The sequence below is a fragment of the Lampetra planeri genome, chromosome 22 (genome assembly GCF_965212315.1).
Source record: "Lampetra planeri chromosome 22, kcLamPlan1.2.h2, whole genome shotgun sequence".
Lineage (NCBI taxonomy): Eukaryota > Metazoa > Chordata > Hyperoartia > Petromyzontiformes > Petromyzontidae > Lampetra > Lampetra planeri.
In genome coordinates, this window is record NC_136128.1 from 12,117,827 (window position 1) to 12,136,453 (window position 18,627).

General features: G+C 53.8%; 2 protein-coding genes across 2 annotated transcripts in view; one reads left to right on the forward strand and one right to left on the reverse strand.

Annotated features, from left to right (window-relative positions):
• The window catches only part of LOC144725050 (sodium/potassium-transporting ATPase subunit beta-1-interacting protein 3-like), a 75,489-nt gene extending 72,503 nt beyond the window's left edge, over positions 1-2,986 (forward strand). Inside the window, exons 6-7 of the mRNA XM_078604494.1 lie at positions 159-246; positions 2,808-2,986. Coding sequence (XP_078460620.1) covers positions 159-246; positions 2,808-2,817 — 98 coding nt within the window. The 3' untranslated portion in view covers positions 2,818-2,986. The remainder of the gene's footprint in view (positions 1-158; positions 247-2,807) is intronic.
• A 7,184-nt stretch (positions 2,987-10,170) lies between these two features.
• Positions 10,171-18,437, reverse strand: LOC144725127 (uncharacterized). The gene is made up of 4 exons (XM_078604599.1): positions 18,303-18,437; positions 17,172-17,405; positions 13,784-14,205; positions 10,171-10,725 (listed from the first exon to the last, which is right to left on the reverse strand). The coding sequence occupies exons 1-4, from the start codon at positions 18,435-18,437 to the stop codon at positions 10,707-10,709; spliced, it is 810 nt and encodes a 269-aa protein (XP_078460725.1). The 3' UTR covers positions 10,171-10,706.
• Between the last annotated feature and the right edge of the window lie 190 nt (positions 18,438-18,627).

Below are 18,627 nucleotides of genomic sequence, written 5' to 3' on the forward strand. Positions count from 1 at the left end.
TGACCTCAGACAGCTGAACAGATCGGGGCGCGTTACGGGTGACGCGGCCGTTGAGTTTCACTCCCGTGCGGGTTTTCGTCTTTGCGCTGCATCACACTCGGATGTCTGCCTATTCCCCCCAACCCCCCATCTCCTCCTCCTCCTCTACCCCCCTACAGTCGATTTCATCGGTGGATTTGACCCCTACCCAACCACGTACCAGGTCCCGCAGAAACCCGCGCACATGCAGCTGCAGCCCATGTACACGTGAGTACGGCACGGCTGCACCGAGGCAGAGGCGAAGCCCTGCAAGCGCTCGCACGCGTCCCCGCAGATGGCTCATAACTCAGCACATTCGTCAATAGCATCTTGGCCTTAAAAACAAAAGCAATATATAATAGGCAACGTTTCTTGCAATGACCCTTGTTCAGAACCCATAGAGAGAGGCCAGAGAGGTAGAGGAGAAAATATGTTTCGCCTCCACTTCCACGGTGGCTGAGTACCCACACTTCACCACACCACACGCGGCCTGCCGCTGTGCTGACTGCCGTGCCCCCGTGTGCACTGATGGGGGTTGGGCCGAGGGCTGGGACGATGTCATCGACTGCGTGGCGCGGCCCACTCGAACCGGCGACCTCTGGACTACAACTTCACCCTGTCCTGACCATTGCACCGCGACAGCGTCACCTGGACGAGAAGTTCACGGGAAACGCGCTCTATCGGCCAGATCGGGAAGTTTGGTTGGACCTCCCGTGGCGCTCGTGCCAGGCTAGGTGCACGTTAAGGCCACGTGAAGTGTCGAACGCCCGCTGGCAGGAGGTCACGGGGCAGATCCAGGTGCCACGGGTCGACTGACTGAGATGACTGAGATGACTGAGATGACCGGCCAGACACACAGCATACACTATGAGCCGCAATCGAGCTCATCGTCCACGAGCCGTGTTTAGAATGCATGAAGCGAACTCGCTCCACATCACCCAATGTTTTGCTCTCACTCATCTTGAGACCAGCCTTAGCTATGCTGTATAACTCTCACGTAACAAAGCTCCTCCGCATCGCCTTAACAGAGTGTATGGGGCAAGTGCTGTTAGCGAGCGCCTATTGAAGGCCGGCACGGCACACGAGGGGGTGGGCGGTCAGCACCACGCCCGAACGCCTTTGTCTCCCCAGTAGCTATGTTTATGCATCGCACGAATTTAGAATTTGAGGTTGAGTGGACCTAGGGGAGGTCCAGGACTGGTTCAGATAATAGTCACAGGCGATGGTCGCTGGTTCTGTAGCGCCGCGCGCTAACCACAACACTACCGCTCCCCACTCTCACACAATGCACTTGCACAAACACACACACGCCCTTAAGAGCCGAACACACGCTCGGAATAACACTCCTATAAACACGTGGCGGCGGGTGTGACTGTGAGCGGTGGTTTCCGCTATAACGTTTTTATTGTTGACTGTCAGGAAGGGTTACTATGTGATAAAAACGAAGCCGCCCTGATAATGTAATACCGTGTACATATATATTTAAAAATATTCCGCCAGCTCGCTGCCCTGATACAGCTTCGAGAGCTGAACGGAGTTCAAAAGGACTCACAAATACCTGGTTGTGAAAGACCCAACATAGTAAATCCCTGGGTTTTGATCTTCCAAACCGCATCCACTGCACAAACCATGGCAGCAGTAGATGGGAAATAAATGAAATATGTGGTAGCAGTGGTGCGACTGTGGTCATCCAGGACAGATCATAGATCTATAACGGCGCAATGCCCCGATCCACAAATACGAATGAGACATCACAGCGATGATGAAACACTACTCTGCTGCTCCTGACGCGGTTATCTGGGATTGAGCACGTGAATGTGACATTGAAGTCGCTCCTCTGCATCGACATCGTCAGCCGCCGTACGACAACAAGAAGAATCTCGCTGGCCGATCGTGGCTCTCCGAGCCGGTGGCACGGCCGCGGTTCTCCGTGCGCTCCGCGAGAAGAGGCAGGGGGCCTGGCCCGGGGACGCGACGGGCGGGTTGGAGAGGCTCGTGGCTTGAGCGGCAGCTCAAGGACCAGAGACGGAGCGACGGCAATCGGCTCGCGTGCAGGAGCCACGCGGATTGACGCGTCGCCAGGAGCTTGAGAGATGGCGACGGGGCTTGGGAAGGCCTCTGTCCAGCGGCAGGTAGATCACGGGTGATTGTGATGATGCGGGTGAAGGGTGGATCTATCCGCTGCTGGATGAAGGCCTCCCCAAGCCTTCTCTCACGGTGCTGCGATACACCAATCCGTCGAGCGCCTGCTCACGAGCTGAATCCGTCGCTCCATCTCCCCCCTTTAGCCACCACTCCGTCACTGATGTCTCCAACTTGCGAAATTGAGCGTTTGAATCGGTGCTTATCACTTGTCGTACGATTTGGATCAGAAATCTAAACGTGGACATCAGACGGATTTAATTGGGGGGATTTACAAAAAAACAGTGCTCAAAGAAGAATGGAGAGCCACACTTTTGGAATTACGCAAAGCGACGTGAATATGCGTCGAGCTCGCGTACGTCCTCATCTAATCCGCGTGCTCCTCTTCCTGTCTTCAGCGCAAATTGCACGCAGTCACCACTCCGTGCTTGTCTGTGCGATGTTCACCCCTTTCGTGCCGTGTCCCTCGTCAATGTGGATGTTTGCGATTCATTGCCGCGTCCCAAGTTCCCAGTAGCATCAACAATGCGCGCGCGCGAAGTCCATTTGTCAAAAGCAACGTTCCGTGAGGCCAACACGCGAAATGATTTCTCTCTTTTCCTCCCTCCCCCACCCCTCTCCGTCTTTCTCTTCCGTCTCCTTGAAAGGACAAAATAACAACACGCGCGAGGGACAGCCGAGCGGAGCAACAGAGACATCATCAGCTCGGGGGGGGAGAAGCTGGGCAAAAAACCAAGATCCCCACCAACGATTTGAGAGAGCGAGTGGAGAGAGTGGAGAGAGAGAGAGAGTTGTTTTTCTTCTTCTGTGTGTGTACAAAAAAAAATCCCACTCCCAAGAACTTACAAGCGCGTGTACGTTTTGTCAAAACGAGCAAGGATTGATTTGCGGCGGCCACGGCAGCCGCAGCGGCAGCGGCAGCAGCAGCCCAGAGAAAGAGAGACGGAGAGACAACAAATAGACGTCGTGAGAGTAGCCAGACGGGTAATAACAACGGCGGTAGCGGCGAGGAGTCTTGGCTCGGAGCCACGAGAACAAGGCGGCGGCTGCTGGCGGCTGGACGCGGCTTCGGCGCCCGTCCGCCCGCACCCCCGGGGCGCCGGCGCGGGGTGGGGGGGAAGCGCCACGGACGCCCCACGCGCAGAGACGCCACCGCCCTCTGCAGACGCCCTCCCGCATGGCCCGGCCCAGCCCGCGCGCGTGGGGCTGGGGGGTCGGGAGTTGTTTTTGTTTTGGGGCCGTTCGTCCATCTCCTCGCGCGGTTCTTCGATGTGCGCCGTCGGCACGAAGTCACCGACGTTTCGCTGCACGTGCCGGCGAAGAGCTTCTTCAGGGACGAGCCAGCAACATCGGCGCGCGCGTGCGTGTGTGCGTGTGGCTTCGTCAATAAAAAAATATAAAGCAACAGCGAAATGCCATCGCCACTCAAGCCAAGTGGCAGGAATCCGTCGGAGCTCAACCCGAACGTGCTGTTGGCGGTCCTGATGGAATCAGCGGTGGAAACTCCACATTCCTAGGGCAAGGGCCAGTCCAGCCCCGCGTTCATCATGGTGCCCCATATCAGCGTGTCGCTGTCCAGCTGATGGAGAGGGAGAGGGATCGACCTTCGTTGTATATAAGTGGCGGCGTCGTTGTTTTTCTGTGTGCGTGTTAACCTCCGGTCACTCATCCCGTGGTTTAATTTCTTCGCGTTCGATAGTAACTTTTGATAATTACATGACAAAGTGTCCTTTTCAGCCGTAATGTTATAGCCTGAGTGATTACATACAATATGCAATACGGTATATATATATACATTTAAATGCATATTATATGTACTGCAGTTAATTGTATACATATTTTATGTGTTCGTCAAAGTCTTTATTTTATTTTGTCCTTCGTAACGACGTAGCGCGTATTAACTTTGTACATCTCATGGTAGGCTTTACAATTGTAATGGCCGATTATTTAAATTAACTCTCCTGTATGGGATTCAATAAGATAATCTTCAAATGTTACTGTTTAATGTTGTAGGAACGCTGCCACAGTGGTGACCGCGCTGGACTTGCGACCCAGAGGTCGCCGGTTCGTTGAACCCTCCCGGCGCGCCGGTGGTAACGTCACCGCACCATCTGCCTACCCAGCAGCAGCAGCACGCTGCATGGGCACGCCGCAATGAGTCGATCGGCACGTCACGTGGGTGGGGTAAAGTGTGGGTGACCCCCCACCTAGGAGCCTTTCCTGGGGTCAGGGAGACCGCCCCGGGCCCCGCGCTTTTGGAAGGGGGTGGGGGGGTTGGATCCCGCGTCGACGTCACGGTGTCAGATGTAATACTTCTGGTTTAGTTTGAAGGCGTTGGGAGCCCCCGAATCTCCCTACGGAGGGCCCCAGTCGCCACCTCGTCCCAGATGTTTGGCCAGCGAGCAAGACGGCGACAACTGCCCTCTTGAGCTCCCTGAGGCCCCTCCGACAGCGGTGGCGTGAGCGAGCAATTGCTGGGCTACTGCACCTTCAATATGAGCGCTGTATGTGAATGGGGTCAATGTTACGGGATTACGTAAAGTTGGTGCTTCCGAAGCGTCGTGCTAATCCCACCGCCGCCGTGAATAGCCAGCGACGATGTTGGGCAACTTCGCAAACTCGCTCGAGGTCTTCGCGTTGACGCCACCCACACGAACCGCTCCGATTTGCCACCACGCTGCCCGTGTCCAGGTGACCCACCGGGAGTCCGGTCTCACGAGACCTCAGGCACGCTGAGCGGGCTGTGAGGCTGCCGGGCTTGTGCGGTCGTCCCGCGGGTTGGCACGGGGCTGCTGCTGCGTCGTGGGCACCCAGAGGGGAGTGCAGGGGATAGCCATTGTTGTACTGAACTGCTATGCGGTCCGGTACTTCCTTCCCACCGCGTATGCTCCTCCCCGTCTTCACCAATCGCTATGACCAGCGTGGCGAAGTATGGTCAAATAACCCAACGCAACCCGGGCAGCGTGGGGAGGCCCTCATCCAGCAGTGGATTGACGCAAAGGCGATGAAGTGTACAGTACCCACAGACGCGCAGCAGTATAGATACAGTACAGTCCGTTCTGTCAATACGTTATTGAGGGATATTTGACCATACTTGACCATACTTGACCATGCCGGTCGGTGCGCGTGTGTGAAGGTGGTGGGGAGTGCAGAACGGCGACGGATTTTGCTGCACTGCCCTCTGCTGCCCACGAGGCCTAGAGCTCCCGTGTTGTGTACGCAGCCGGCACCCATCCCGGCGATGTGCAGGCTCCACGCTGCTTAGCTGACGCGAGCTGACGGCATCTGGTGAATTCTGGCTGCTGTGGCGCCGCGGTGGCGAGATGCCATCTCTCTCGCCTGCTATGCAGGAGGTTCGTAGGTTCGATCCCAAACCCTGACGCCTGTATATTTGGAGTTTGCATGTTCTCCCCGTGCTCGCGTGGATTTTTCTCCATGTCCTTCGTTTTTTTTCCTCCCCACATTTAAAAACGCGCGTTTAGAGTATTTGGCTGCTATGAATTTCCACGCGATAAGCCACTTCATTATGGCCAGGTTGCTGCTGAAAAAGAGTTACATAGTTCTCGGTGGGGCCTTACCTGGTACATAAAAAAACCCAAGTTTTATAAAATGCATTTCTCGTTGCCTGTAAACGTGCTCAGTTGTCCGTGCAGCGGCAGGGCCTCTCGGGGAGAGAGGGCGAGCGGCCACTCGCAGCCGACCTCGCCGGCACTGACAACACGCGGCACTGAGAGCATCGCTGGGGAAACTCGTCACGCGTCGATCATCAGCTCCGCCAAGGCGGCCCGGGCCATCATCAGTTGCCCCACAACCCCGGGAGGCAACTTTTACCGAGTTGATGGCTCAATTACAACAGCAGCTGCCACTTCGCTCGAGACCAATTGTGAGATTGTGAGAAACACAATCACAGCCACAAACGATGTCACAGCCACAATCGTTTATATAACTCGCGACTTAGATTGCGACGAGAATCATGACCGTCTATTAACTACCGTGCACAGTGGTGCGGACACGGTGGTTAGCGCACCGCGCTATGACCCACGCGAGTCCCAGCCACGGCTAACATAAGTGGCGAGCGGTCCGGGCCTCCCAACCTTTCACCAAGCCGCACTGACCAGTGTGGTGAAGTATGGTCAAAAAAACAATCCCCATCATGGCGCGGGGAGGCCTTCACCCGTGGACGGATTCGAGAATGGCAGCATTTATGTATTTATTTCGTATCTATCCAACGACCGCGTAAACGGAGCCCTTTCAGCGGGATTAATAACTCGACACTCAACAGGCGTGAGATTTGAGGTGCTGAAACGCAAGTTGGTCGACATTTGGTCAGCCGGTCTCCCTCCGTTCGGTGGCCTCGACCAGCCGTGCAACGCTCACCGACACCCGACACGCGCAGTCGCCGTGGCTTTGAGGCCCCCCTTTTTAAAGCCCCCTGTGAATTTGATACGTAATAAACTCGATGTTTTACCATCCCTCGCGAGCCTCGTTTATCAACGCGGCTCGCGGACTCGGAAGCGCGAATTTCGTGGGCCCTCTTGTGGCTCACACGGCCCACTGAGGTGGCAGCAGAGACGTCGTCGAGAGACAGTGATGGAGCGAGATGAGAGAAATGTAGGAAATACTGTGTAGAGATGTCGTGAGATGTGGAAAGTAGAGATGCAGGCAGGATATCGATGTGAGATATCAATTGGAGTTCTCTGTTAATTGCAATGTTATGTTGATTAGGATGCAAATTGGTGGCGATCATTTGAACCACCGTTTCCCCATGCATCCCGAGCCACTTGAGCTACCTGGGACCCTAGCATCTTTTGCTGGGTCTACCCGTGGCGAGCGTTGCCACAGCGTTTGTTTTGCCAAATCATCAGCGCACACACCGGCGTCACACTTCACGCGCACACAACACACACTCATTGACGTGACCGAACATCCCGATGCAGGACCCTCCACAGCGAAGATCAGCAGCATCATCATCATCATCAGCCATGATCAATCCACCGCTGGATGAAAGCCTCTCCAAGCCATCGCCATCTCTCACGAGCCTGTGATGTAACAATCCACCCAGCACCTGCAAATGAGCCAAATGAATGAACAGAGCGTCTTCCTTCGTGACAGCCTTGCCCTATAAAAAATTGCACATTTACCAAATGCACTGTTATTATTAGTATGGTTACACGCGGCGATTTAATGTACGCTGACACACGAGCACGTATCGACTCATGATCAATAGCAGCGGCGGCAGATTCGGTTGTCTCGATGTTTGTTTTGTGCCACGATGGCTTTTATTTCGATGACAACAGCACAACCACAAGCACAAGCACGGTCCACAAGCGCACGAGACAGAGCCACCGGCAGCTCGCGAAGCACGAAGCACGAAGCACGACTGGCGGGTCACTGCGCAAACTGTCCCCCCGCCCCCGTCCCCACGATCCACGGCTCCGCACCACAGCCTGCGTCTCCCGCACGCATCACCACCATCAACAACAACATCATCACCTTCACCACCACCATCGTCATCACCACCACCACCATTACCACCACCACCTTCACCACCACTGCTCTGCACCACAGCCTGCGTCTCCCGCACGCATCACCACCATCAACAACAACATCACCTTCACCACCACCATCGTCATCACCACCACCATTACCACCACCATCGCCACTTTAACCACCACCATCATCACCATCGTTATCACCACTACCATTATCAACACCTCCACGATCATCATCACCCTCGTCATCACCACCACCATCTTCACCACCATCATCACCATCGGCATCACCATTACCACCACCATCACCTTCACCATCGTCATCACCATTACCACCATCATCACCATCATCATCATTGTCATCACCACCACCATCTTCACCACCATCATCACCATCGGCACTACCTCCACCATTACCACCACCACCATCATCATCACCTTCACCACCATCACCATCGTCATCACCACCACCATTACCACCATCATCACCACCGCAATCCACGTGCCGTCAGCCAACACCACGTGGTGTCGTGCCGCTGCTGTCTAGAACCCGACGCCGGCGATGTGCAGGGCGCGGCACAAACACAGCGCAGGGTTGACGCGGCGGCGCTGTGACACCGGCCGGCCTGATGGGTTGCCACCTGTCCCTGGTCTCCCCAGGATTGCCCTCTCGGTGAGGAGGTCGGTACCATCCTGGGAAATCAGTCAGTCCTCGTGGGACATTAAAAGTCCGAGCCCTCCCTCCCCCCTTCCCGCACTGTGAGATATTCCATCTTCGCCGGTTTCCTCCCTTAGCTAGACACACGCCATGCAACCGGTGTCTGCCAATCATCCCGATGGAGCGCGCACTCTCACTGCGGCTTTCCCGGGATTCACGAGTCATCGTCACCAATTATGTTACATTCCCAAGACACGTCGCGGTTCCGTCGCGCCTCGGAGGTGGCGACCCTCGAGGTCTGGCGGTCAGGGTACGAGCCACCGATCCGCTCCGCACGGAGGCAGAGGCTCCGGTGCCCTGGTTACGCTTACCCGGCAATGCCGCATTAAGCTTCGTTACTAACAAACGAAAAATCGCAAAAATGATCAGCGCGACGCAATGCGGACTTGTACAGTAGCGTCGAGATGCGACCGCCTCTCAATGCGCCGTACAGGCGGCCACGGGGGGCAATGTTTATTGTACAGATGCAAGCAGCGGATAAAGGGGCGGTCTTGAGGCTGGACTTGAACAGAGGCATGGAGTCGACAGCACAGGTGGCTAGGGGATGGGAGTTCTATACCAACGGGCAGCAACCTCCGTTGGCAACACGGTGGCTTACTCAGATTTCGAACTATGCCACGTGGATTTTCAGCATGATATGCGAATCAGGATCAGTATCTCGCAATGTGTGTACGTATGCTGAACTTCTTTCGCAGCGTACGTAGCCAACCGTGCATGCGATCGTGTGCTCCCTTTCCCCTCTCCCGCCTCGGAAGGAGTTCATTATTAAAACTATTCATTCTGGAATGAAGGGGAAGCCGCCACAGCGCCGCAATGGTCAGCAACACTGGACTTGAAACGAAGAACTCGCCGGATCGATTCAATCTCCCGGCGTGTCAGCTGAGACAACGGGGCAAACTTCTTAAATCCCCCCCCCCCCCCACCGCTCACCCAGCAGAACAAATGGGCAACCCCGCAGCTAGTCTATTATTGGTCGGTCACATGTGGCGGGGTAAAGTGTGGGTAGCCCTGCCTCTTCCAAGACATCTGGACAGCATGCAAAAGCAGGCCCTCTCGAGCGTCCTGTGGTGGAGGCTCTTCTGCCAGCAGTAGAGTTAACAAGCAATTGCAGGGCTGCCCCTCTCCCTCTGGACAAAAGCGCGTATCAACATTGTGGTGTTTTTTTGTAAAAACAATGAACATTAACGCCACCCATCGGTGCCATCTATGGCTTCTGAGCACTCGATAAATGTCGCGGCAATGACCCCTTTGTGTAGGGATCATTTCCACGACACACAAAGAGCCCCCCCCCCCTTCCCCCCTTCGATTGCCGATGTCCGGAGTGGAACTGAAGATCAGACAAGGGGCGAAACGTTTACGAAGCAAAGCACTGCTCACTTTGCTCAAGATAAACATTATCTCCACACACACACACGCCACACACACACACACGCCACACACGCACACGCCACACACACGCCACACACACACACGCCACACACACGCCACACGTAAACACGTGTTTTTGTGCAAGAAACAGTCACTGACGGCAGGACGAATGGTGAAACTTAACATCGGTCACAGACGATCCCCAGTGTGTGCGTCTGATCGTGGTTCTCACAGAGTCCTGGCCGTGCCAGAGCGAAGGTTGTCGCCCTTGAACCACGCCGCTCCCAGATGCGCTGTTTGGCGCGACGTCCGACTTGTTCACTCCACGTGCTGCAAGTCATCTTCAGGAACCAGGAAATGCACTGGTTCACGAATAAGGCCCCAAGCACGTGGCACGAAACATCGGACATCGATGCACGAGGAGGAGGAGGATGGGGGGGGGGACCAGGGGGTGGGAAGGGATTGAGAGCGACTGTGGCGCAATCTCACACGAAACAAATGGCGTCGCTCAAAAATTAATGCCCCGTGCGTTGCGCTCACGGACGTGACTGTTGCAGCCGACGATGCATCATTTGTGGGATGCGCCATTTACCATGCGGTGGAGAGGTGGGGGGGGGCGAGTTTGAAAATCAACCGCCCTCGGAATTGCCACGGCCAGCAACCTGAACTGCTTTGGAAACTCGGGGGACACGCCCGTCGCACGGCTGAGACGCGCGACGATCAGTTCCCGGTTTCTCCCCAGCGCACCGACCGTCGGCTCGGCCAATCTACGGCCGTCAGGCGGCCCCCTCCGCTCGGCGGAGCGTCCCTCGCGAGCGTTCTTGTTTCGTGAAACGGACCCGGCGGGACGAGTCAGCTCCACCGGCGTCGTGGACGGAGGGGGTGGAGCTCCGAGTGGGGGTGGTTGGGACTCGATGCCGATCCTCGGTACCCGATCGCCGCAGCCCGGGGGGCGGGTGGCACGCGGGTCACTTCCAAAGCCTGCGCCTTGAGAGGTGAGGGAGAGGTGAAGAGTGGCGGGGCTTGCTCGGCCCAACAGCTGCTGCAGAGTGGGTCCCGTCTCCCCTGTGCCCGTTCTGTGGCTCTAGAGCCGGGACCTCCGCTGACTTTGAGGAATCGTTCTAGATTTGAAGCTTTCGTGACTGCAAGGATTCATACTCTTAGGTTTGTTCGGTAAAGTCACGTAGGTAATAATAATAATGAATTAATTATAAATTAAATTAACTCAATTAAATCACGACGTTTCGGAGGCAACACAAGTCTGCGTCGAAAAAAACCTAAGAGTTTGAGCAATCGATTGCTCTGCCGATTAGCCGTTTGGTTACTCAACGAATCGGACAACACGAAACACCTCTGTTATTACAGAGGTGCCGCTGTACGGGAGGTGGAGGGCAGGGCTTGATGTGGTGTACCCACTGATACTGCTGGGTGTGTGTACAGGGGCGGCGGAGGGGATTTAAGAAACCTGCCCCGTCGTTTCACCAGCCGCGCCTGGACATGGAGTCGAGCCGGCGATCTTTGGATTGTAAGTTTAGTGGGCTCACCATTTCACCATGGCAACTCACCCATCACGGAATAGAGCACAGACATTATTAGTAACGAGACATGGGTGGGTTTTAATACGGTCACCTGAGCTCACTCACTTTCAATTCCCTATTTGCTTAATTGCTCTTACTTTATTATTTTGTTTGACCGCGAGACTCATGTCTCGGTCTCCCGAGTACTCACATTGCTTACACCAAAATCAACTCGACTCCAGGGTCAGGGCAACCTCACTGGATCTCAGGCATCGCTGCAATTTCATTTTCAATACATTGGGGAAGCTTTCTCGCAGTGCTGGTCCCTACCTACCTACCCCATTGGGTGGTGCTCAGCAAACGTTATTAAATCCTCGTGCAACGACGGAAGAGATAAATAGGCAGAGATCGATATGTAGTGAGATACGAAAAAGATGTAGGTAAAAAATAAAGATGTATTGGGATGAGATAATTTATATAAACAAGAGATGCAGTGAAACGAGAGACGCAGACCAGAGATGAAGGTTCACTTTTAATATTAATTAGCTTGATATATTTGATAAGATTTTAATTCGAGCTGAAATTTTATACGCCGCTATTTTTCATAATTCATGCCACGAACCCCTTCAGCTGCTTGGGGCTCCATGCACTATAGCACGGTGTGCTTTGTCGCGTCTTCACGCGCGTCTGCAAACGCGAAGCCGGCGACAAATAAAGCATTTTCTGTTTTTCGTTCCGATGGTTGCTCCCCCTGACCTCGGCGCTAATGCGGAGAGAGACACCGTGCACGTCAGAGCGCGTTTGGGCGACATCAAAAGACCCTTCGTAATCTTCCCATCGAAATGCCCCATGCGGTCGAACGAAAAAAGCACGCGTGATATGTAAACAAAGCCGCCCGTCGCGTTCATTCTCCCGGCTACTTAAATGACCGCGATGAATTATTCCGCACGACATCTCCCGCGCAAGACGCGCGGCTGCGTCATCATTGGCGGAGTCAAGGTCGGTGTAAACGTTCAAGGGCAATTCCCCAATCTAAATTCTCGAAAACAGATATTGGCATGTGTCACACACACACACAGGTGCAGGTTTACCCCATACCTGTAATCGGAGCCGACACGATTCTTAGTCTTTCAAACAATGTCGATCAAAGAGGGACGTAACGTTTCTGTTGACGCACGTTATGCAACTTCTTCGATGCGTCTCAAGGGAAGATTGTGCGTTTTATCTGTACCACCTACTGTGACGTGGATCACAAACACGGACAATGACAAAGAGGATTGAACAGAATACGACAAGTCATGAAGCACGGAGAGACGCATGCTCGGAAGCACACTGGGAGACTGAAAGATGAGCGCATGGATGGGACGGCGTCAACAAGTTTGAGACGTCATACCTACTGAAGAAAAGTATATGTACGCAACGTCCCATTCTGTATCTCTGCATGAAGATACAACTAAGGTGCAGTCCATCGGCTCTATGGGCTTTAGAAAGCAATATTCTCCAGCAGCGTCTGTTGAAGCAAGACAACTGCACCGGTTTTGATAAGTCGGGTCTTGTCAGCAGAGACACGCCTATCAAATTAAATGCTGCTGAGTCGACTCAGATTTAAAATAAACAGGGGTTGTATACAAACGCATGAGCTGCTGCGGACAATGAGGAGTAAAAGCAGAGCTAAGCACAACTCTGTCCTGTATCTCCACGTGTAAATAAACACATGTTCTTGTCCATCGCGCTGTTTTTTGGCCTTGAAACGACCCTTGTCTGACAACTGGGGGTGACTGACTTACTCCTACTGTGCAGGGCAAAGTGACTCCTGCTGCTCAAACGAACATTGAGGCGTTGATGCTCATCCCCTGTTTGCAGCCCTGAGCCAGTGGTGGAAATTCTACGTTCCTATGGCGGGGGGCGGTGCTAGTCAATCCATAGAACCACTATTGACTTCCAAACAACATGCGGTATTAATTTGTATCGACCGCGGAGGGTTGATGGGCTGCGTCAACCCCCAACCAGGATTTGAATTCGCGACCTTCCCGATTGCGAGCCGCTCGCTCTCCCTCTGACCTCGTGTAATCACCACCACCACCACCACCCTGGGCGGTGGTTCTTCACTTCAAGGCCCGCGGGTCACTGGCGGCCCCTGGTGGCCTTTAATGCGACCCCCTAAACGCACAACAAGTGAAACACCCCCATCATCCCATTGGAACCTCATTTGCCAATAAAAATATAATAGTGTTTTTACCCTTCTATCTGGCAACAAAACTGACACCTTTTGATCAAGGAGTCATGTTTACATAGACCATAATACCTGCAGTCATAATGCAAACAAAAAACATAACTCTGATAATGTGCACTGTCCTTGAAGTTGATTGGTCCACACCCCCATCATCATCGTGCTGCTGTCAAACCTCCAATAATTTCAAATGTTGTGGCGGCCCTCACACTGGTGACGTCTTATCGGCGAAAGCGGCCCCACCTCTGAAAACGAGCTAAGACCCCTTCCCCGAGGCCGAGCGCCGCGTGCCACTCACCCCGACTTGGGCACGGCCCCGCTGGCCACGGACCGCACTTCGTGGAGCAGCAGCCGGTTCTCCTGCACCACCTCCTCGTCATCTTGCTGCTCATGATGATGCTGGTGCTCCGTGGTCATCACCTCACCACCATCGTCATCGTCGCCGCCACGGCCCCGTGCGGCCGCCGCGGCCACCAGTAGACTCCCCGACAGCGCTGCGCCTCCGGCTGCGAACAGCAGCGCGCCCGCCAGCTTGCAGCCCTCCACGAGGCGGTTGAAACGCGCCGCGCTCGGGTCGACCAGCAGCACGTCGCTCACGCTGCCCGGGCCGCCGCCTCCTCCGCCGTTGCCGACCGCCTCGAGGCGAGCCGGGGCGAGGTAGGAGGCCAGCATGACCGCGGCCCCCGTCAGCATGCCGAGCAGGCCACAGGCGAACCACGCCTGCGCACACGCGGCGCAAGGGAAGTCAAGCAACGGGCGCTCGGCACAGGTCCGGGGGGAGTCAACTGCGCTCTCGGCTCGGGGGATGCGGCAATCGCTCAAAGGGAGGGGGGGGGGGTTGGGGGGGGGGGCGCCCCCCTCCCCGCCCCCCGCGCTCCCCCCCCCCCGCCCCCCCCCGGCTCACCCCCCTCAATATTTTATTCACCCCAGGCTACGAGATACCGCGGCTCTGCTTGCCTAATGCCAGCGCTCACGGTCTCGAACATTTCACGCTGTGAGGGGCGCTGTAAAGGGCGTCTTCGCAAAATGCTGCCACTAAACAGCTCCGTAGTACTTCTGTGTATTATTACGTTACTGTTGTAATGAGATAAAAATAAAACGTGGAACGTAAATGAAATCATGCTCATAAAAATCTATTTGAACCTAGATTTGAAGCTTTCGTGACTGCAAGGATTCATACTCTTAGGTTTTTTCGGCAAAGTCACGTAGGTAAAAAATAATAACAAAATAAAATAATAATAAATGAAAGTAACTACATTTAGTTATTTATGTTATTATTATTATTTTTTACCTACGTGACTTTACCGAAAAAACCTAAGAGTACATTTGAACCGCCATCTAAATATGTGTTTTTTGTTCTTTTAGACCGTTGTTGAAAACAAATCTCACGGTGGTTATCAGGGGTGGTGCTGGCAAGGCCGCACGCTCGTTATGCCCCTAGCCACCTCTGAGGTCGCTACAGAGAGACTGGGGACTTGGTGGTCCTCGGAGCAGTACCCTGCTCAGCAGGCACGTGGACGTAGACACGAGATGCTGAGCTGTAACCGCGTGTGAAATGCAATTTAACATCAGCGCGTGGGTTGTTTTAGCAGCCAATGTTATTATTCGTAAATATCTGTTTGTTTTTGGTGTTAGGCCCGCGCAATGATCCCGCCCGCTCCTGCCACCCGACACAGCCAAATGACATCGTCACATGGCGTTGTGTACAGGGGCTTCACGGCGCGCCAGGGATCATTGTGTCAGCTCGCACGGTTGGAATCGAGCGGCCCACCCTGGTAATCAGTGCGGGTGTAGGAACCGGGGTGATATCACTGAGCGCATTCGACTTCACCAGCGGACGTTTGAGAGACCCGTGAAGACGTCATGGTCCGAATTTGATAAATTAAGCCGCATAATTACTCATTTGGGATGATACATTATACAATATTGTGCAGGGCAATTATCGTGCGCCTACTGTAAGGACGTGAAAGGACCCTCCTTGAAATCTCACGAGACTCCTGGGTAAACAAACGCCAATAATGACAATGTGTCTGCCGACATTTTTTGTACAGAACACAAAAACGTCACTGACTTGTTGCGGCACCCTGTGTGTGTGCCCTGCCCCTTTGGGATGTTTTGTAACGGCAAGACAGAAGAGGTTTTGTCAGCTCATTAAACATCCCGCGGTGAGGTTGAGCTGGCAGCAGACTTAAGTCGAAATGATCGCGGGTCCGTCTGCGCCACCCTAACGCGATCCGACAAACTCGGCCTGAACTGTAAAATCTGTCTGGCTCGTTTGGCAAGACATCGAGGCATGAAACCAGTGTGTTTATTTCGGATTTAGCGAGGCCGATTAATAAAATGTTTGTACATGTACTGATATTTAATTACACGACTTGATGTGATGATTTAAGTTTTTTTTATATCCATCTGTCTGCACGACTTTGGAATTATCTCCCACGTTATTATAACCTTTCTGAACTCTGAACTATTACAACTATTACAAGTTTAACAGTGCTGTTTGTTGCTGGCCGCTTCGCATTTTCGGGCCGTTGGGCCTCCTGTGCTAAGTAAAAAATATAACAATTCTCGCTCCATTCAGAAACCACAATTATGTTATCACAGAATAACAGATCCATATAATCACAGAGCCAAACTGGGACCCGTTCAGCTATTGATATTTCGAGAGCAAAAGCAAGCAATTGTATTGCATTTTTTCAAGGCCAATATGAAATAAACCCTTCAACATACAACATTCTAAAAACTATTCACGTCAGCATCCCTCAAGTGTCCCATTATTTTTTGCTGTGCAGTGGAATACGCAACTAAAAACCAATCTCTTCAACCGACTCTGCTCGGAAGAAGGGTCATTACCATTGTCCCAAATATTGGGATTTTTTTGTAGCAGAGTTTCATATCTCACTGGGTCGCCGGCAGACTGAAGTAGATGACACGTGACTAGCAGACAAAGCCATAGCGAGATTTAGACTGGATGTGATGTGCTGCATATAGAAATACTTTCCGGACAGACTCAGCTGAAATGAAGCCCTGGATATTGGGCAGCGTGATTGACATATGACGTTAATTCGTGTTTGTACAGCACAGCCAATTCTTTGTTTAAAAACAAATCTATGAAATAATAATTGCGCTTTTGTGTTAATAAACGGTCGTTTACTGAGTGTCTCATTCACTTTTCTCTATCCCAATAGGTTCTGTTTATGCCATGAACATTGTTTGGAAAATCAGTCGTAGTGGTTGCTAGGCTTTCAATTGATAAACTCCGAGTGAGATGACAGAAGAGATAGAGACTCGCATGCGAGATGAGATGAATTTGGACAACACTGGAGATAGTGAAATGAGAGAAGAGGAATGGCGGCGAGACCAAAATGTGATGGTACGAGAGAGGGAGAGATATCGACAAGAGACAGAGCTGTAGAAACCTAATTATGAATCGGAGATGTAGCATGCTGATGAAGGAAGAGACAAGCTAGAGGTGGGCGAGATTGATTGCTGTTCAAGTTAATTCACTTATCATGTTCATCAGTCTGCGATGGCGCTTTGAGTGGCACAGTCGTGCCAGAAAGGCGCTACGTGTCTCAGCAAAAAGAAAAAAAAACTAAAATTTGCTTAACGTTCACAAATCGCTTTCATTATTGTGGTTGCGCATCCAGGAGCCCTTGATCTGCTTGGGGCTCCTGTGCTTTTGCCGAGTCTTGCTTGTGCACGCGGGCGCTACCGGCGAGCAGCGGCACCTTGCACGCCGTGGAGGCCCCGGCTGCCTCCTGCGCGCCTCGCCGCCCGCCCGGCCGCAGCAGCGTCTCCTCGTCCGGCTCCGAGCGGCAGCCCTGGTAGAAGTGGTCCAGGTAGGAGCGCACGCCGAACGGCGTGGCCGCCCCCCGCCGGAACCCGCAGTCCTGGCACGCCATGCCGCGGCCGCTCGCCTGCGGAGGGACGCGGGTCAAGGGGTCGCGAGGCACCGAGGGTGGATGTAGGGGTACGGGTTGACGAGCGCAGCGCGATCCCCGCAGCTGCCTCTGGGCAGGGCCGTCCATGGGGCTGGGGGGGAGTTAGGGGGAAATCCCACCGCCCCGTGACGTCGACGGGCAGGCAACCCCCCAAAACGCGGGACTCGGGGCGGTCGCCTTTGGCAGTCTGGCGTGCACGGTAGTCGCCCATCCATGTTGGTGGTGCACTAGGGGGACGTATAGACGTTGGAACATAGTACAATACAACAATGGATTCTGCTGCACTGCCCCCTGGCTGACAACCTATATCCACAGCAGCCGACAGCACCTGTTTTATGCACGTGTGGAAATCAGTAGCAGTATTTACATGTACATGTGTGTGCAAATGATATGGCCACGTGACATTTATGAAAGTGAAGTTGAACGAAACGGAGTAAAAACAGACGAGGCCGCATTAACGAGACGAGCAAACGGACTCTTGATACGCGTTGTAGCAATTTGTTGCCTTAATGAAGGGGTCGATCATGGCATGCCTTGAGCTAAGGCCACTTGTGGTAGGCCATCTGTACGGGGGGGGGGGGTCGTGCCCCCTCCTGAAGAGTCGTGACCTACACTGAACCTGAAGCTAAGATGTTACTTCAGCCAATGCCTGCATAGTTTTCCACCGCACCTCGCCATCGCTTCCTTCGGCCAGATTTCGCAGCAGTTGCAGTCAACGGGTCAACTCCTACCGTGGCGTCTCACTTGCAGGGCTGTACACCGAATCTGTGGTTATGAGTGTCGCCCTCCCCACCAATACTAAACGGTGCTCCCCAATTTTCCGTGCTGGAATCGACGCTTCTTGAACGAGGCAGCTTGCAGCCTGCCAGTTACAGTTGTAGGTGCCGCCTCGTGCGTGGGCCCGATGGGAGACTCCTCCGGGTCGTCACCGCTGCACGATCCCCGGCGACGCTGCGCGATTTCAAACGCCGCCACAGTCAACCACCGCTGAAGCAACTGCGGTGGCATTCCGATCGTTCAATTAGACACCGCTGCACTCATTGACCGGCCCGGGAGGTCTTCTGCCTCGCACGCCACTGCAAGGGCCACACAGGGGAGAACGTTGATCCATCCACGCGTAATGGACACGAGGGATTAAGTGTATCATCTCCCACCTCTACTCCTCGGGTACGGCCGAGTGAATCGCAACTTTAATGGT